The 20,405-nt window shown below is 34.4% G+C and overlaps 1 protein-coding gene across 1 annotated transcript in view; it reads right to left on the bottom strand.

The window, feature by feature from the left end:
- LOC145672639 (sucrase-isomaltase, intestinal-like) overlaps positions 1–20,405 on the bottom strand; it is an 89,204-nt gene that overhangs the window by 11,959 nt on the left and 56,840 nt on the right. Inside the window, exon 10 of the mRNA XM_081741800.1 lies at positions 9,143–9,281. Coding sequence (XP_081597926.1) covers positions 9,143–9,281 — 139 coding nt within the window. The remainder of the gene's footprint in view (positions 1–9,142; positions 9,282–20,405) is intronic.

The following is a 20,405-nucleotide window of genomic DNA, read 5'->3' on the forward strand; positions in this document are numbered from 1 at the left end:
TTACTTTGATTCAATACGCCTCGCAAATGCGTAAACAGTGCTGACATTTTTTGTTTCATTTGCGGACAGGCTACATTGAAATCGCAAAGGAGGCCAATAACGCCATATAATAAGAAAAAGGCGTACAGACTGTACTTTGGATGTGAAATCGGGGACCAATACAAGCCATGGGCTCCTGATGTATATTTCTTATCTTGTGTCTCGAGTTTTCGTTCGTAGTTGAAATGTAAAAGATCTTCTAAGGACTTTGCTATACCTATGATCTGGCGAAAACAATCAAACCATGTGAATGATTGATACTGTTGTATGACAACTCCATCAACTTATGGTATTTTCAAGAAGAAAAAGTCTTCCTTGACATATCCTAACATACCGTCGGCCATGTGACCAGTGCCTCACGGAAACTGACTGCCTGTTCCTATCCCACCTGCTTATGTTCAAGTATCAATGAACATTTTAGGAAATAAGAGGGCAGAAAACTATAAGGATCTTGTGGCAAATCTTCTTCACTGCTACGATAAATTAGGTTGCAACATGTCCTTAAAGTTACATTTCTTAGATTCCCACTTGGACTTCTTTCTTAACAACTGTGGTGTTGTAAGTGACGAGCACACAGGGAACTCCTCTGCCAGCAAATTTCGGACATAGAAATGAGATACCAGGGAAAGTTGTTTGCATCAATATTAGACAATTACTGTTGGACACTAATCAGAGAATCACTAGCAGTAAACTACAAACGCCAAGTAAAGCGGTTGCGCCTTCAGTGACCTTTCTCCGAAGACAAACAACAAAATAAATGCATGCAGAAGATTATATAGGCAATAAAGTTTAAGTTGTCATAACTTGAAAACGAGAGCTAATCTTGCATTTTCATTAACATTTTCGTTTTCAGCACAACCAAAAACACGAAGATTAGCTGTTTTCATGCCAGTTACAGAGAAAAGTAAAATTTTGTTGACTAGTGTAATTAACGTATTCATTTCTGATGGATGTATTTACGGGAGGATAAATAGAAGTTAATTAATATTTGCGATAATAGAAGGATTGTGTTGTAATTATAAGGGAAGATAATTTATCGATCAGTTGTATGAATTCCTCGGAAAACTGGAAATTATCTACTCGGCGTTTCTCATTCTTTAATTCAGCTATTGTAGAGGACTTGCCTTAATATCTGCCTCATAATTAACTTACCCGATGAGTTGAAAGGATAGAAAGAGAGCAAAACAGGAAATCAATTGCCTTTGCAGTCTCACAATGCAAATTTATGGTGGCTAAACGATAGTGCCTGGCTCCTGCTTTAAATTAATTAGTCACATGTGATTAACTAAGTCAACTACTACGTGCTAGTAAGAGATTTTGAATACAATTCTGATAACCAAGTGTTAGTCAAACCACGGCGCTAATCATACTCCAAAACGACTCTACATAACGCCCGATATGTTTGAACTGAAAGTGTCGTGAATTGAGAACCAATTCTTCAGAAGGACGAAATATTTTGAATTTTTCTAACCCAAATAGTAGTGAGGAGTCAATTTTGTGCAGCATGTTCTGTCACGTCTAACCTCGATGTTGTAAGTGAGCGTGAGGATAATCTCAATATAGTTAATTTCTTAGTAGGAAGTTCTCTAAATCAACTTGTTTGGAATTGGTCGACTTTTATCATAATCTAACATAATAATAGTAAACGGAAGTAACATTGCCTTTTGCCACTTGGCCGATACTAGGAAATAGCATCTCGAATCAAAACTACTTCTCAAAATGCATCTCGCAAATTCGGAATAATTAATCTCATCATAGTGAAAATCAAATACCATTTTGTCACTTTTGAAAATCCTACATTTCATTTGTAATATATTTTATTGACTATTCAATACATAGACGAATAGAGCTGGAAGCGAATAAAATTATATTTATTTTTTCTTTAATGAAAACAAACCAGATTTCTTTCATTATATATTTAGTTAAATTCACAGAAATGAATACTTGTGCAAAGTGAATCAAATTATATTTTACTACATGAATGTCATTGCTTTTTCAGAGTTGCAAGGAGTGTGATGTCCTACCCTGATGTTCTGCCCGTGAAAGTGAAGCTTCGAGGCCTAATTTATCTCGGCCGTCTTGTGACAATAAAAATGATGTAAAATAAAATGAAACAAAATCTTTCAGTTTTACGTCACACGAATATTCCGTGTATACTAAAGAAGAAGGTAATAATTCGAATCAATAAAATATTGAAATCAAAACAATAGGAAAAAGCGGGAAAACGCCAACAAACCCACCCACACGGTGTTTGTCCAGCACAAAGAATTTTTGGCACTTGCTTTCATCAATTCAGGAACCGCATCGCTGCCCTCAATTGCTGGGACTTAAAATTTACTTAAATCTTGAATTGTTTCCGATATAAATGGGAAATGTCCCTTTAAGGGTAATTAGATAGCCTGGGTGATATCTATGAATATACATAAAGATACACCCAAGTTCGTTTCCAGATGGCTTTGGTTTCGGATAAAATCCCCGGTAGCGTTCTAGACCCCATAACAAACAGTATATTCGCATCACATAGTATCTTACACGTTATAGGTGAGATTGGACATTAAAATAACCCAAAAACTAAAAACGAGAAGGCTCCTTTTTGTGCTATGAGATCATAGAAATTACATGCAAAATATTGAAAAGGGGGCTACCAATTTAATGGAGAAATTTAACACAAAACATTCAGTACCCAAAATACAACTCGCACATTGGGTATTAAAAGTATTGAAAAATACTGTTCAACCAAAACTGAGAGTACTGAAACAACTACTATTTCAATATCAAGCTTGCATAAGTAATTTCAACTTTCAGTTTATAGCTTTAGTTATAATCTATCCTAAACAATTCTCATAGCGTTAATGCAATTAAAAATAAGCAATTATTCTAATCATTTTCCAAGAACAATGGTTAAATGAAGGGTGTGAAGCAAGAACATGGTAGCCCACAATTTTATTGTTTTATGAAATTAGAGGTTTTCTGCTACACAATTCATTTTAAAAGTTAGAAAGCTGATTTTTCCCTTAGGCTTATACATGAAGGATTAAAATAATTGTATTAAATCAATATCGCGAATTTCTAATTTTGTATGCTGCTATATGGGTTAGCATGTTTTAACATTTAAGATAAAATTGATACAAATATTATTTTCTTAAGCGTGTCTGTTTCCTTTGTGCCATGGCTTACATTTTGCATTGGATTTTTACATCAGGAAAAATTATTTGTTGATTCATTAATACAAAACATGAGTATTACAGAAGTGTACCTAACGACATAAAGAAAACACGAACGAGTGAAGTTTTAATTCAGCTTATGCGAATATTACAAAATTTGTGAAAAATATTATTATCTAAAGAAATCGATTCTAAATTAAGAAAAAAAATCTAATATAAAAACGAATTGTTTTCACCATATCCAAACAGAAGTTTACACAAAAATATTAGAAATCTTTAAGTTTTACGTCCCACGGTTGTGCCGGCGAGGCTAAAGGAGACGGAAATGATTCTTGGGGTATATTGCTCTTACTCCATGACGTGTTGGTCCTCCTATGTATCATCAAGTTCTCTTATGTCAATTTGATACACACCTTAGTACATTAATATTGGCGCTATTTCCGTTTTTGACCCCCAAAGAGCCATTTCTAACCTAACATAACCCAATCCTAACGGTAGTCCATTTCACTCCGCCAGCCTTGAGCATTTGGTTTCTACATCAAACGAATACTATAGTTTCTTAGGATTCAAAAAGTGGGTTGTATGCCCTTGTACTTCACCAAAGTAAAGCAGTATTAATAAAAGAAAATCACGTCAGGTGACGTAACAAATAATAGTTCTTTCGGATTTTGAAGTACAAGGGCCACATGTTCACTTGTTTGCCCAAGTTACAAAATATTGTTGGACCAACCACAATCTGGCATGAATTTCCAGCAACGCAGTGCGGAAGAATCTTTGCGAATACACACTGTGCTAATGGAAGCTTGCTGGGGCGAAAAATTGTTTTCCTGGATTTTTATTGAATTCTCGTAAATTTTTAAGACACACACAGTGTTGCTGGAAATGCACACTGGATTCTTGGTGTCCAGCAATATATATATATATATATATATATATATATATATATATATATATATATATATATATAACTTTTTTAATTGAGATATAATTCAAAAAAATAACTCTAATTAACATGTATTAACAATGTAATTATATAATATTGTTACATATTTTAAATTTTAAATTTTTTCAATAAAGAAATGTCATCTTCATCAGACATTAATTAGTATATATGTTCATAATATTAAAATATTATTGATATACAATTTTAATCAAAAGAAAAACTATTGTCCAAGACCTACTATATATAAAACAATTCTTGTCAGAGTAGAAACACCTCGTCCAGTTCCTTGCCAGGTGGTAAAGTGCCAAGGACCGACGAGACGTTACCACGTTGGATAGAAATGGATATGCGCTGTATAATATAAGTTGTGGAGCGAACTTCGCCGGAAACAAAAGAAATGCGTCTTCCTACCTTCCTAATAAATTCAAGACTTCTTGCTCCCCAAGCACCACTGGTTTCAATAGCGATTGGAGTGAAAACAAACTTTTCGAGAAGGTTGTTGTATTTTCTTTGCTTTTCATCTTCTTTGCGATTAGCAACAGCTCCAGCGTTCATTACTAACAGAGGGAGACTTGAATGAGCGTATGTATCAGCGCATGTGAAGTCCCACAATAAACATTTTCCTTTCATCCATGGAACTAGTGTCATCCCATCTGGTCGCTTTCCATCCGAACGACAGCAACCAGAAGGTTCCCGTATTGAAGGAAATCCATCTGTGTTGAGCGCTCGTAGTATTATATCATTTACAGAGGAATGTCGGGCGAATCTACCAGCGCTCTTCATGCATGAAAGGCAATGCAGACCACGTTGGTTAACCTCATCCCCACAAGCTGGACAGCGATGAGGCTCACAAACTGCTAAGCCTAAACGTAAGGCTACAGCAATTCGAAAGCTTTCATTTGACAAATGAAGGCCTTAAGGCGGAGAAGGTATCGCCATCAACCATGCACCCGCTTCGGGAGACGAGGCAGCAAGAAGCCTGGCTTTATCTTCCGGAACAACAACAGATTGTAACAAATGATTATGTAATTGACATGCAATTGGTGTATACCAAGATGACTGATAAAACTTTTTGCTAATTTCCGGAAGGCTTGTATTTGCTAAGTTTGCCCACTTATTAGAGCCTTCTTGAACTGAACCATCTGGGTCCAAACAATAACCCTGTGGAAGAAGAGCTTCGATTAAACGCAGAGATCCGTGGTATGACGCTAAGAATGTAGGAATCGCCATATCCACAGCTCGTCGAATACCAAGACCGCCCAAACCAACAGGTAAACATGCTTGTGTCCAAGAGTCGTCATTTAAGGAGCAGTTCAGAATTGATTCAAGGCCAGTTTTCAGGACAGTATCATATTTTTCCAGCAAAGAACTTTCCTGCTAAGATGGAAAGCATCGTAAAAAATAGGTTAAGCGAGGGATTGACAAAGATGCTCGTAAAAGGAAAAATGCTGAATGGGCTGAAATTCAAGGAAGTCGAGAAAAGAACAATTCTAAAGTAGATATTTTATTCAATAGCACGTTAGTGAGTGCTTCCGACGTGAGAGCAGCACCCAGAAGACAAGCATTCTGAATTGTTAGAGGGCGTATGCCTGGTGCGGCCTCATTAAATCTTCTAAAGATTTCGTCGAATCCAGTTTCATCTGTTCCAAGACAACCAATCTCGCATTTAGAAAAGTTAAGACACAAGCCAAGAAGTGATGCCTTTTTATTTATTTCTATTAACGATGAAAGAACTATCTCGGGTTCACCACCAATTGTTCCATCGTCTAAGTACCAAATGTTTAATTCGGTATCCAGTGATTTAACTAAAGAGTGAATGGTTATAGAGAAAAGTGCTGGGCCCAGGGGTATACCGAAATTATATCTGGATGCATATATCTGGATCCATATATATATATCTGGATGAGGTATACCGAAATTACTAAAATGCAATACTTGACATCCCAGAGCAACCACTGCAATGGAAAACTTGATATCTCACATTAACCGCTTATTATTGAAAATACACCATAATTCACTCAACAAATTACACGAATTGGTATCCTTTATCTGAAAACAATAATGGATTATGCAAAAGCGAATGGAAAGTACCCAGCTGAAATTCTGCAAAATCATGAAAACAGAACATGGTAAGCCACGTACAGATCATGACAGAAAACACAGTGCAATTTACTTCATTATTTCCACACGGCGACCCAGTTGTGTCAACTTCACGACAATACTCACTTCCTAAGTCACTCAAGAATAAATCGCCTTCATTGAATTGGCTGTAAGAAATATTTAATGTGCTAATTATTTTCTTTTTAGATGGGAAGGTGTTACACAGCTCTTTATTGTCCGCCATCTTAACTTTGGGTTACCACCTTATGCATTCCAAAAATTACAAAGGGGCTTACCATAAGTGAATAATACTGCGATTAGTGATGTGAGGTGGAAAATTTTCCGCTATACATTCCCCGAAAATGTTCTGTTCTAACAAATATCAGTAATCAAGTAACATTTCCTCAGCAATCATAAAATGGGTTGAATTCATGTATAGAAATATAAAAAAGTGAAAGATCGTTTAAAGAATCTGAAAATATTCATGGCTCACACAATTTTCAGTACTATGTAGGAACAAGTTAAACAGTCTGTCATGAATCGAAATATTTTCTGTCTTGTATGGAAAAATTGAACTTTTTATGAGTCGGAAAATTTTCCATCCTTTTGAAGCAAAAAGTAAAACAACCTTTTGTGAAACAGAAAGTTTTATTGATCTGTAGAAACAAGTGAAAGGAATTTTCATACATCGGAAAATTTTGATTGATTTGATTTGATTTTAGGTTTAACGTCCCTTTAATCAGCGAGGCTACATGAGACGTGGACCTACTGAGTAACGTGGAATCCGAACCACATGAACTCCTGCCGGGAATCGAACCCGGGTCTCCCACCCCAATCGGAAAAATTTCCATCACGATGTAGAAACAAGTGGAGAAAACTTTTCATAAGCCGGAGATGTACAGTGATGTTAGATGGAAATTTTTTCATTATATTTAACTGCACATACAACTACAAAATTGAATTTCTGTAGAGAAAAGTTAGTCAGCAGCAAATTATAATTTTCCAATTAGCTTTCGGGAACCGAATTTTATTATTTAAAGTTTCAATTTATTTTAAAAGTCATGAATATTTTCCGATTCATAAAAACATACTCCACTTATTCCTACATCGTTGTTTAACAGTAAAATTTATTGGTAATAAATATTGTCTTAAAAAGTTTCATGAAGTGAAAAATCTAACGATTCTTCATTTCAAGAATGTTTCAGAAACTTCAATGCGTTCTTCCCTCAAAATCCACTTTTGATCTTACAATATTAGATTTCGTCAGTTTAATACGCATAGGACGGTTTTCTCATAGTTTTGCTACTTTTATAGATTTACATACTGCAACATTTATAAATAAGTAGATATAATATAAAGTGCCTAATGTAAATTTTTGACTACCCAAAATTCGAGCTTAAGTAACTCATGAAAGCAAATACTGATGATTTTCTGGAAATAAACATTTATTTATTCATATATTCATTCAGAAGAGAAAGTGAAATATAACTAATAAGGAAGCTGACTTGTGTAGTTGTTCTTCCAATAAAGTAATAAAGAAACATAAAAAGCTGCACTATTAGCGCTGAGTTCTAAAACCAACAAGTAATTTCATTTTAATTTACAAAATAATAAAAAATATTTCTTTTTTATATATGTATGTACTTGTTCTGTCGAATCGTCATTATTTCCAATACATTTTTATACATAGTAATGGTAGTTTTACAATACAAATATATGTACTGTAAGATGTTGATTATACAAAATTCAAATAATGAAATTATGATTTACGAGTGTTAAACACAATAAAATCATTTTTTCTTATTTTCTGTTACAAAAATAATCTTCATAAGGAACTTTTATGCAGTTATTTCATTACATAGGCAGGCCTACATATGAAGAAATAGTGGAATTCTCTGTTTCCGAAATTGATAAATTCACAAAAGGTTCTCTACGAACTCCATGTATGTTCCCTGCACTTTATAAATATATATATATATATATATATATATATATATATATATATATATATATATATATATATATATATATATATATATATATATATATAAACAGAGGGAGAGAGAGAAAGAAACACTGTATATTTTTACTTCCCAATTTAAAATATTAGAAAATTTTCTAGTTTCCGAAAGCTAATTGGAAAATGATAATTGGTTGCAGGCTAACTTGAATTTTATAGCTGAATGTGCAGTTAAATATAGTGGAAAATTTTCCACCAAACATCACTATACATAATATCTAAAACTGTCCGGATTATGAAAAGTATTTTCATTTGTTTCTACATCGTGATGAAAATTTTCCGATTCATGAAAATTCTTTTTACTTGTTTCTACAGAGCAATGAAACTTTCCGATTCACAAAAGTTGTTTTATTTTTGCTTCAAAATGATGAAAATTTTCTGAGTCATAAAACGTTCGTCAATTTTTCCATACAAGACACAAAATATTTCGATTCATGAAAAATTGTTTCACTTGTTCCTACATAGTACTGAAAATTGTCTGAGCCATGAAAATTTTCAGATTCTTTAACGATCTTTCACTTTTTAACATTTCTATACATGATTTCAATCAATTTTATAAATACTGAGGAATTGTTACTTGATCACTGATATTTGTTAAGAACGGAAAATTTTCGGGAAAAATATAGAAGAAAATTTTTCACCTGACATCACGGCTAAACAACGATGTAGGAATAAGTGGAGTATGTTTTTATGAATCGGAAAATTTTCCGAAAAATTTTCATCACCGACTGCGATCTATAGAGCATAATTTGATATCGGACAAGATTAAACGAAGCAGTATACTTTGCTTTCGATCGGGATCTGCATAACTCTGAAATTGAAAATTTGTGGGTTACCATGTTCTTGCCTCACACGCTTCATATCACAAATCCTTACCTAAATGTTGTTTCTGCTTGCATCATGCCGAAGATGTTATGTACATCATAATGAAGGAATTTCTTGCTATCACCATGAACGGCTACCATACAGAGAGTATCGTCGGAAAGCCTTCCAGATGAACCTACATTAGCCGCCACTAAAACAAATATATTCATTCTTGATATATTAATAGATACAAACAAATAAGAAGGGTAAGGGGAAAAGCAAGGGATGTCCATGTGTGTGCTTTATTGGGTGCGTTGTCCTATCTGTTGCTGACTCTTGGTACTATTTGACAGTATATGCCATGCATGCGTAGATGTCAAAATGTTCATGTAAAAGGGGGCAAAAGATTTGACTACCCTACGGTTTTACTCGGTTTAAAACATCAAACGCTGTTTTCTCGAAAATGCAGTTTTGAGACATTCCTGCTTTTTTTTCTTTTTTTCTTTTTTTTTTTTTTTTGCCCTTACCCTTTTCACAATCACAAAAGTCTTTTCAGAAGCTTGAGTCTTATGCTTAATGTGTCTTAAGAATGATTTAGAAAGTTCATTGTGAAATTTATAATGAAATAATAATCTTAGTTTAACGTCCATATTTAGATTTACTAGTTAGTATTATATAAATAGATAATAAGTTAAGAATGTACAAGGAAAGGAGTTGAGAAAGTCCAAGCGAAAGGTGTTTCTTTATGGAAAAACTTTCAGTTTTTTTTTATTTTTTATTTTGCACTTGAACTACTGAAAATCTATCTTCAGAATTTCGAACCAAAATAAATTAATAAATTATGAACATTTTCTACAGTAAGAAAATCTAGAAAACATAAGGCTAGTACTTTGTTGGCATCTTTTCGCCCATATTAATGAGGCAGTTTGGCGATAAATTTGACATTTTAGCAGTTGGTAATACACGGCCGGTTGACAGTTTGAAGAATGGATACACCTTTTTTTCGCATATTAATGACACAGAAGAAATACGATAATGTATACACCTGCAGCCGGAGGTTGTATAGAGAACATGACATATAATAAATGTTTTCCGGGGAAAAAGAAATGTTAATTGGACAAGCAGAATACAGAAAGACCTTTCGGGAATAAAATATGCAGATCACACCCGTAGACCAATTTAATATATTAATATGCATCACATGTAACGCGGCAGCTGTTGGAGAATATTCTGGAATTTTGGATCGTTGGAGAATATTCTGGAATTTTGGATCGTTGGAATGGGATATCACGTGATGGACGAAGCATATTAAATAGCCAGTGTTTTTAATGAAAAGGAGTTATAGATTGGTTTTAAAGCATGGATTTACCAAAACCTTTGATTTTTAGTACAAGAGGTGAAAGTGATCTCGCAGAATCATCATCTTTGCCGGGAACAGAGGTTGTATCCCAACCGGAGGTGATCCCGTACTTTCCGCCATTGGAAACAGAAGTTACTCCGTTTAACTTGGATGTATTACCGGGAACAGAATTTTCATTCCAACCGGTAGTGAGCCCGCAACTTTCGCCACTGGAAACAGAAGTTCCCCCGGCCAATTTGGATGTATTACCGGGAACAGAATTTTCATCCCAACCGGTAGTGAGCCCGCAACTGCCGCCACTGGAAACAGAAGTTACCCCGGCCAACTCGGGTGTATTGACGTTTTTATCGGGGGCATTCCAACCGGTGGTGAGCCCACAACTTCCGCCACTGGAAACAGAAGTTTTCCCATTACTTGATGTGGATCATGAAATAAAAGAATATCCCCCTACACCTTCACCAACAGTGAGTAATTCCCCGGTGGAGAATTGGGAGTTGGAAGAATTTTTGAATTTACCATGTGAGTGTATTGTGGAACGTACATCATTGGATTGTATAAAAAACTGTATAATATACTGGAAACTAGACGATATATGTATTTGTTTTGCTTGTGGGTTCGGAGACGGCAGTCAATGGACACATGATTGTTTGGTGTTGGATACGGAATCTCTTGAACGGAAAGCTATAGATGCTGTAACAAAAGTTGAAGTTCGTGAAGAATTATTATCAATTTACGGAAAAAAGCATGGACAGCCTTTTGCGATGATATGGAATTTCATTGAACGTTTCCGAGATCTTGTGTGGGACTTTGAATATAGACCCATTCTATTAAAAATTTTACTAGGAAAAGATTATGGGAAATGCGTGGACATATGGTAAATTTAGTATTGTTTTCATTGTTTAATTGTTTGATTTTCTTTTATTAGTAATCATGTATTGTGATAGTGAGAGTTGTGGACAAAACATTAGTGAAAGTTGTGTGTTAGAAACGATAACTGTATACTTACGCTCAAATGGAATAAGTGGTATGCAACATAATCCTGGAACTTTTCTAGAAAAGCACTTGTTGAATGATAAGACTTTAGTAGAACTCTTTGAAATTTTTCATGAACGGCATCGTGAAATTTCAATCACAAACTTTATGTTAAAAACTGGTGAATGTTTAAAAAATACTGAATTTATTGGACAACTTATTCCAGTTGTCATGGAACGTTCGTGTGAAATTTCAGTTTGTCATAAAATGTATATTGTAGACATACAGGGATTTAAGATTTCCCCGAATGAATTTGTGATACGTGAATTTTGTCTTACTGCGTGTGATGATACATTAAATTTTCATTGTTTAGTAAAAGTACCATGTGAATTTAACGATTTACCAATAGGTTGCCAAAAACAAATCGATTGGCTTACAAACCACTTGCATGGCTTGTCGTGGTCTAGTAAGACTGGCTATCTCGTATCACATATTCGGAATATTATGTTTGATTTTTGTGCATCAGATTCAACTTTCCTTTGTAAAGGTGGGGAAAAATCCATTTGGATAAAGAAAATCTTTGCGTTAGCAAACGTTGTGAATCTGGAAAGAAAAGGTTGTCCACCATTAGCAGAATTAAGAGGTACCGTTTGTAATGAAATTTGTTCATTTCATAAGCAAGTAGAATCAAAATCGGCATGTGCATATCGAAATGCACAACAATTGAATTATTGGTGGAAAAATGAGCGATCCACAACCCTTACTAAGGGCATAGCAAGTTTAATGTTTTCATTGTAAACTTAAAACTACTGTAAGAAAGAGATATTTTATGGAGAAATAAAAATATAAAAGTTTAAAAAATTGGTATTTATTTATTACTAAAAATTTACAAACATCTACTTTTTTTCTTTTCCATTATGTTTTCTTCATGTTTTTGACAAGCTGACCATTACTTCTTAATTTTTTATGATTAAACATTGCAATACATTTGTCAAATAAAACACCACATATCATATAATACAGAAAATATAATGCAAAATATCCACACATGATAGAATGATTATCTTGAACTTGTACAGCATTTACAAAATAGAGTTTACAATTCCTTTGTAGAAACTGTTGAATTAGTTTAGGTACATCCTGTGCCAGAGAATCAAAATAGTACCCATGTTTATTGTTATTTATATACAATGGCTACCGGGTAAATGAGACTTGTCTAAATTAATAATCAGTTCTACAGGGTGTTGACCAAGTATAGGTAAACGATCAATGGGATAAATTCCAGTCACATTTGCACCGGTAATACAGTCCTTTAGTAACACTTGTAATAATTGATCACTATACAAGTTTATTAGTCTATTTCATCCTTACTTTCCTCCTCTTGTTTTATTTTTGATGAAACATACGTTGCACTATTTGGATTTACGTATAAAACATAACCATAGACATTTGAGTATTCGGCATATAATAAAGCTTCACGCACACAACACTTAAATGGTCCAAATCTATGTTTTAAATAAGCACAAGAGTAAACATGAAATCCCAAGGAAGACGTTTTTGGGCACTGTAAATCTTCTAAATTTACAACAGTCCGTTCCAATAGTTGTTGCAGACAGTCCTGACGTGTTTTACCATAAGTGTACAAGGTACAGGTATTAGCACAATATTTTTTCAATATAGTAGGTAACAATGAGTAATCTACATCACCATTGTACCAGTCAATACCATAATCATGTTGTACTAGATGTTTATTCGAAAGTATGAGCGGCACACATAATTCATGTAATGGATATGGTGGTTTAAAAATCCAGTTTTGTACAAAGGGGATATCAGGATTTACAATTGCAGGTTCCTTAATAATAATATGATCATCATTATCGTTGAACACTGAGAAGTGAACAATAACCCTCATGGCACTGAAATGACGAAATTTTACATTGTATGATCAGTATATACATTCCTGTCTTTATCGATTTGAATGAGAGAGTCAAATTGAGCGTACACAATGCATGTAATGGAATTTTGTAGAGGTTGAGAAAATGATAATTTTAAATTGACAGGGGAATCACGTATGACATCCCACGTAGAATCATCTAATGTTCCTGTTGGAGACAGAATGAACGGGTACAAAGTGTATCCATGTTGAAATTCTTCACGGGAAATTGTATGTGAATGATCTTGATAATATATACCGGTACCGGAAAACACAGTGGAATATGTTTGAACATGTAATTCATTTTCAAAATTAGGAGTGAGAGGTGTCGGTGGAAATGATTTTGAACCAACTTGTAACTGCAGCTTGTTAACGTTAAAATGTTGAAATTCAAAAGCATTTACATGTGGTTGACCATTAAATGCAGCGTTTGATACAAAACCTATAACAACACCTTTTGGTACTTTACCCAAAAATAAATTATCGAGATTATATGAACTTACTTCTGCGGGAATGGTATAGGTACGAGTTTCAACACGAGTAAGAGGTATGCTGGCCGGAATGTGTTCCATGCCAGCATTGATTTGCATAGCTAAGTCGGCAGCAATATCTAGACGCCGCACGTGAAGTGTTACGTCATCAAGTTTGAGTTTATATGCTGTATTTTCAACAGACATTAAACAAAACGTATCATTTGTACGATGTAATTTTATACGTAAGCTTACTTTATTAGGAAGCATACATCCCACACCGGCAATATCAGCATGAATACGGCCATACATATCGAATGATGCACTATTTCTAACATACTGGGCACGATTTGAAAATCCAGTATTTGCATTACATAATACATTAAATTGGTTTGCAGTATATTTAAACCATAATCCCCCAGTTAAATGGGTTCGAGCGGCATCACTACCATAATTTAATAATGTTTCGATATAAGCACGGTACGGATTGAACCAGATGATGAACTAATTAATTTATCGTTTAATAAAACATCAACTTGACTCAATAACGAATGAAGAAAATTATTTACAGGCGCAACAATATCGGCCGCAACTAAATTTGTGTTATCGTTTTTTGTAATTTTACATTTTACATAGAGATACAAGTATGCAGTGTGAATAAAGTCACCAGTTTCACCAGGTACAACAAATTCAATTAGTCCTTCTGACGATAAAGTAGAAACTGGACGATATTCAACAGTGGAAGATGACTCAATAGCAGTTTGAGTCATTGGAATAGTAAACAAATCAAGTTCACTTGTACAACATTCAGGACTACTTCCACTGAGTAAAGCCATGATTAACTAACTATATCACCGGAATATTTTCGATTACGTTTGACCGGAGGACCGAATTGTACAATAGCAGGAGCCTTACGTTTTCGTGGACGTCTTTTACCACTACCGGTTAACAACTGACTAAGTTTATTTGCAGCTTTAGTTTTTAATGTTTCTCCAGCTTCTACGCGAGCACGAACGGATACTTTAAATGGACGGTCTTCTAGTACATCACCTGCAACTTGTATTCCCGTTTGTAACGCTTGCCGGCCTACAGCTTTGGCACCTTGCTTTAATAAAGGCAATGCAAAACGAAATAAACCTTTAAAGAAATTACCAATCCCATGACCCCGTTGATAAACTGGACCTGAAAAGAAGGGAAGGCCACGTCCCCGCTGATAATACGTATGTTGGTTTTTCATTTTCCAGGAGAACGTTTAAAATAAAGTGGCACTGTCAATGTCCCGGAACGAAATGGTAAATTTCGTCCTGCGTGGTCCTTTAGTAGTATTTCAACACTATTAAAGCAAAATTTAGAGAGTGGTATGTAGTGAATATCTTGATATCGTAACGTTTGAACTTTTCCATAAGTCATATTGCCTACAGTTGCAATAAGTTGTAAGGGAGCTTGCGTATCTCCCACCAATTGATATTCAATAAGATCAGTATACACAAAAATTTGAAAAGGATATCCAATATCTAAGTATGGTTGTTTAAATCCCTGTTTTTGAATAATGAGATCATTTTTTTCATGAAAACCTAGTTGTATAGCCAAAGTAGGCGAAAGTGTTATAAATTCAACGTTTGGTTCAGAAGTAACATGAATAATATTGGAAGCGTTAAATCGTATAAATTCTGAAACTTTATTTAATTCTTCCAGTATGTGTTCAATGTTTGCATAATACCCAGGAGTAATTTTACTTTTCATAATTTTACGACCTTCTAATTTGTACCAAACGATATTTTCATCTTCGGTGACATTATGACACGTTAAAGGAATATGTATTTCACTTAATCCGACACACCAATCCGTATCTGTTAAACGTACAGTATTTTTCAAATTATTAATGAAATAGGTTGGATAGAATTTTTAGGATAAACATCTGTACTTGCATTTGAAACCAGTGTAATGTAGAAGCTGTCTTCTATGCTTCCAGAAATCATTTTCGTTTAAAGTGAAGTGTCAAGTTCGAAGTTCCAAAACGAAATGGTAAGTTTATTCCGAGTTCATCTTTTAAGTTTACTTCTATCGTATCAAAATAATTCTTTTCAACTTTCACACACTGCGGGTTATGAAATAAAATATTTTTGATTCGTCCATACCGCTCGTAGAATATACTAATTTTACGAAGTAAAGGTCCAATTTCTTCTTGTTGTTTTACAATATCCACACATACGTTAACTTCTGTTGGAATATTATAATCAAGGTTACAGGGATATTTTCCCTGAGGAGCCAGAAATTGTTCCCTATGTTGATCTTTTATATACACCACTGAATTATAAAAATTTGAATTTTCATTCATAAAACCGAGTATGTTGTAAACCTTTTGTTATGTCTAGAATACACCGATCACGTGACCGGAAGGAATGTTGAATATACACTTGATTCTTAAAATAATTATATTTTATTATACGTACTTTCTCGGGAATTAGATTTAAGATGGCTTTAATGGATGCATAATATCCCTCCGTTACTTTAACAGGATATCGAATATATTCACCATCAATAAATGTATCGATTGTAATTTGTTCACCCGGACCAACATTATAAAAACTCCACGGTATATTAATTTGTGTTAAGCCCACAACCCACTCTCCATCCGTTAAATCTATGGCCCTTGCAAGTTCTACTCGAAATGAGGATGTTGTATTATCAAAAAGTGTACTACTTACGTTGGAAGGTAACGTCACGTAAAAACCGTGTTTCAATGACGAATTCATTATGCAGACTGAATACTAGATACTCGAATCCACGAATTCATACTTTCTGGGTAGCCAAACCATTTTACAAAAACCCACCCCTTCTTACGTTGAAGAACTTTTTCAATTAAATAGGTTTTGTTTGAGCTTAGAAATATTTTTTGTAATTATTCAGCATAAAATATTCCTTTAATTTCATCACCATTCCAGTCTTTTAATTTATAAGTTACAGGATTTGATTTTATACACTTATCAACGAGAAATATTTCTCGAGACCAATTTGGCCAATATCCTTTTTCAAGTTTATGTTTATATTTAGTAATGCGAACATAATCTCCTGCTTGAAATTTACAAGTTAATTTCTTCTTATGTACAGTCTTTCCGTACAGCGTATTCCACACTTGATTGATATTTGAATCATTTACTTCTGCGGGTGCCATTTTAATAATTGAATGATAACTATGATTATAACTGTGTACAATTTGATCCAACACATCAATGTACAGATACGTATTTTGTGCAGTAAAATAACGATATATTTTACTTTTAATGGTACGAATTACTCTTTCTACTAACGCACATTTCATTTCCGAATGTACACTATAATGATTAATCCCAAAATCTTTAAACACTTTCTTTACATGGCGATTATAAAATTCTGACCCTAAGTCAGTTTGAACGTGAACCAGTAATGCCACTTGGTTTAAAATTGAAGTTATTGCATTGGCCATTTCAGGCCCTTTCTTTGTTTTCACAGGAATGCAATACAAGTACCGCGAAAAAATGTCAATTGCACATAAAATATAGCGATATCCGTCATTATACTTTGCAATATTTTGCATGTCCGCCAAATCGCATTGTAATGTTTCATTAGGACCACTAACATAATATTGTTTCCGTGGAAATGTTTTTCATATTGGAGAGTGCATTGTATATGCATCTTGTGGTGCTAACCATTTTTTTAAGTTTCTCTCGGGATAATTTTGTTTTACGTTCTAATGTACTAACACTGGATAAAGATGCAGGATCTGAATACTTGTAATAGATTTTTCATAATTTTGTCATTTCTTATTTACATTTTATATTCTTTCCAATACCGAAATACGTTAGCTGCAATTGCGGGAGATACTGCAGTCGAAGAAGAATGCCGTTTTCGAATTTTGCTGCCAGTCACTTTCGGGGTTGTAAAAGCAGGTGAAGGCGGTCCTGGTGTACGTGAACTAATAAATTTCCGAGGAACATTAATATCATCCAATAACGTTTTAAACGACTGTAATCCTACTGGTTGTGTTGAATATTTCCGTGTACGAACGATATCATTTACTAAATCGATAATATTGGAACCGGGAATGATATTTCCATCGATAGCCACTGTACCTGTTTGATCCCACAAGATTTTCTGTGAATTAATGAGTTGTTTAAGTAATAAATCCGTTTTCCTTTGAAGTGTTTTTGGTACTGATTGTAATATGTCGGGTACAAGAGTTAAAATACCACTATCTGTACGACTACTTGCATTTCCTGAGTCAACAACGGGTAAGGCAATGGGATTTTCCGGTGTGGGACCCAATTTATAATGTAAATATTGATGTAGTACTTGCTGATACAATTTCCATTTTTGTTCTCTACTCAAATCTGTACGGTGTAAGATTTCGCTCATATCTTTATCTAGTCTTGATTTATGTGCTTCATGCGTCTTTAAATTAGATTGTATTCTATGAAGTGCATTTTCTGGAACTAATAGCATTTTACATAATTCCGACATGTTATCTTCCAAAAATTGTTGAGGCTAAGGCACCAATGAGTGGTCCGAGAATTAATGGAAGTAATGCACCACCTTTCTGTAGTAATAATTTCTTTTTCTTTTTAAGAGAAAGTTTTGAGGAGAGAGCACGTAAGATCTTCTTATGTGTACGGAGCCTTGGCTTCTGAATTAATGATATGGGGATATTTCCTTTTATAGTATTTTTTGCTACTTGTGATATGGTACGAATCAAATCACCCCGTGCGTTTTGAAGAATAAGTTTCCGATCGGTTGGCTTGCATTTCGCAAGCGTGCAGAGCGTATTATAATGATGTTTTACTTTCAACATCTTGATGCCAACTAAACATAAAACGGTGTGACCGTGTTTTTAACACTACTGTACACATGCATTATTTCTCCGGGAAATATATTTGTTCTCAGTCGTAGGCCATCATGTGTTTGTTGTGTAAGATCAAACAATAAATACGTGTGTGGTTTTTGTGTAATTTCCTCAAAGACATTTACGAGTTGTTTGCTTTCACGAGGCATAATTTGTCTCGCTAAATATTCAATTTGTAACTTATCACGTGGATTCTTAAATACCACTATATAATGTGCATTTAAACTAATATCTCGAGCATGCCGGTTTTTGGAAATAAATTTTGAACAATAAATATTACGGTTAATTTCTTGTGGTGAGCGTACTTGGTAAATAATTTGGCCACATCGTCATTTGTTTCTGACATTAAATCATCTAATATGAGTAATGAATTTTCACTTATATCAAAAGTATTTATATCGGGGATTCCTTCCAGAAAACGTATTTTTGCAACAACGTCCAAGTTTGGTATAACTGCGCCATAACACCATACAATTTCTTTAAAGGAAAAACTAAACATATCATTTCTTTCTTTGATTAATCGATTCACAAAGTAAGTTTTACCAGCACGGGAAGGACCGGCTATGAGAATAGTGCACGGATGTTAAAAACGTAACATCTTCGTTGCAAATGACAGTGTGATAGAAACTCTGTTTTTTATTCCCCCCCAAAAAAACGAGTCTCTGGCCAATCATTTATGAGATCTATAGCCATACGGAACAGTAACACTTTTTGGTACGTCAGTCACAGTATCAGCGTCTATTCGTCTGCGTTTACTGGTCACCATTCGATGTGTCTTTAGTTCTCTTCGAGAAAAGATGCGCAAATCTGGTTTCCAAACAATTTTGGATGGCATTTCGATTACAGTTGCCTCCGGATTCCCCGTCACTAAATCATATAAACTATCAAAATTAATTTTATCACTTGTTCTGTGATTTAATGTTATTCCACGTATTTTATATACATATTTCATTTCTCCACTAGCATTGCGTAAAGCGTAGGCGTAATTCTTTGCGCCTAATGCTATTACTTTACGTATTTCCCAACCTTCGGGAACTTCATTTGTTAACCCACCCAAATACGAACTTAATTTTAATGGGAGTTGCTCATCTTTTCTTTGTATAAACATGATACTGTCCGTATCGCAATAGATTACATTCTGTTCTCCAACACTTGTTAATATATCATACAACCACAGTCGTGCCCATGATGTTATAAACGCCGCAAGCACAACATTTGAAAATGTGAATAGGATATTTTCACTCTCACAGTCTTTATATTGAACAATTAAATGAGTTTCACCAATTGGTGTTACAGCTTGAATTTCATATTTAGGGTCTGTTAAAATTTTCAAAAAATCCTCTGCTGTATCAACCATTGTGCACTGTGAAAGGTCTGTTCTTTGCCCCCATTTCCCGTACAGCGAATTCAAAAACAGTTTCACTGTACTGCGCATGCCTGGATTATATTCTATGTTCTCATAACTTAACTGTATTCCCTCATTCCTGAAATATTCTTCAATGTACTTTCCCTGCTCTTCTTTCGTAGTGCATTCTGCAGGAAAGCCTGAAGCTTCTTGTTTCATTTGTAAAAAGGATTTCACATATGACCCAAATAATCCTTCATAAACATCTTTTTCAGGGACTAATAAATCAAACTCCCATATTTCATGAATTTCAATTAGCTCATACCCATTCTCTAATGCTTTGTGCAGTTCGGGGATACAGAACGTACCTGTAATG

Source organism: Thermobia domestica, chromosome 16, assembly GCF_964235325.1.
Source record: "Thermobia domestica chromosome 16, izTheDome1.hap1.1, whole genome shotgun sequence".
NCBI lineage: Eukaryota > Metazoa > Arthropoda > Insecta > Zygentoma > Lepismatidae > Thermobia > Thermobia domestica.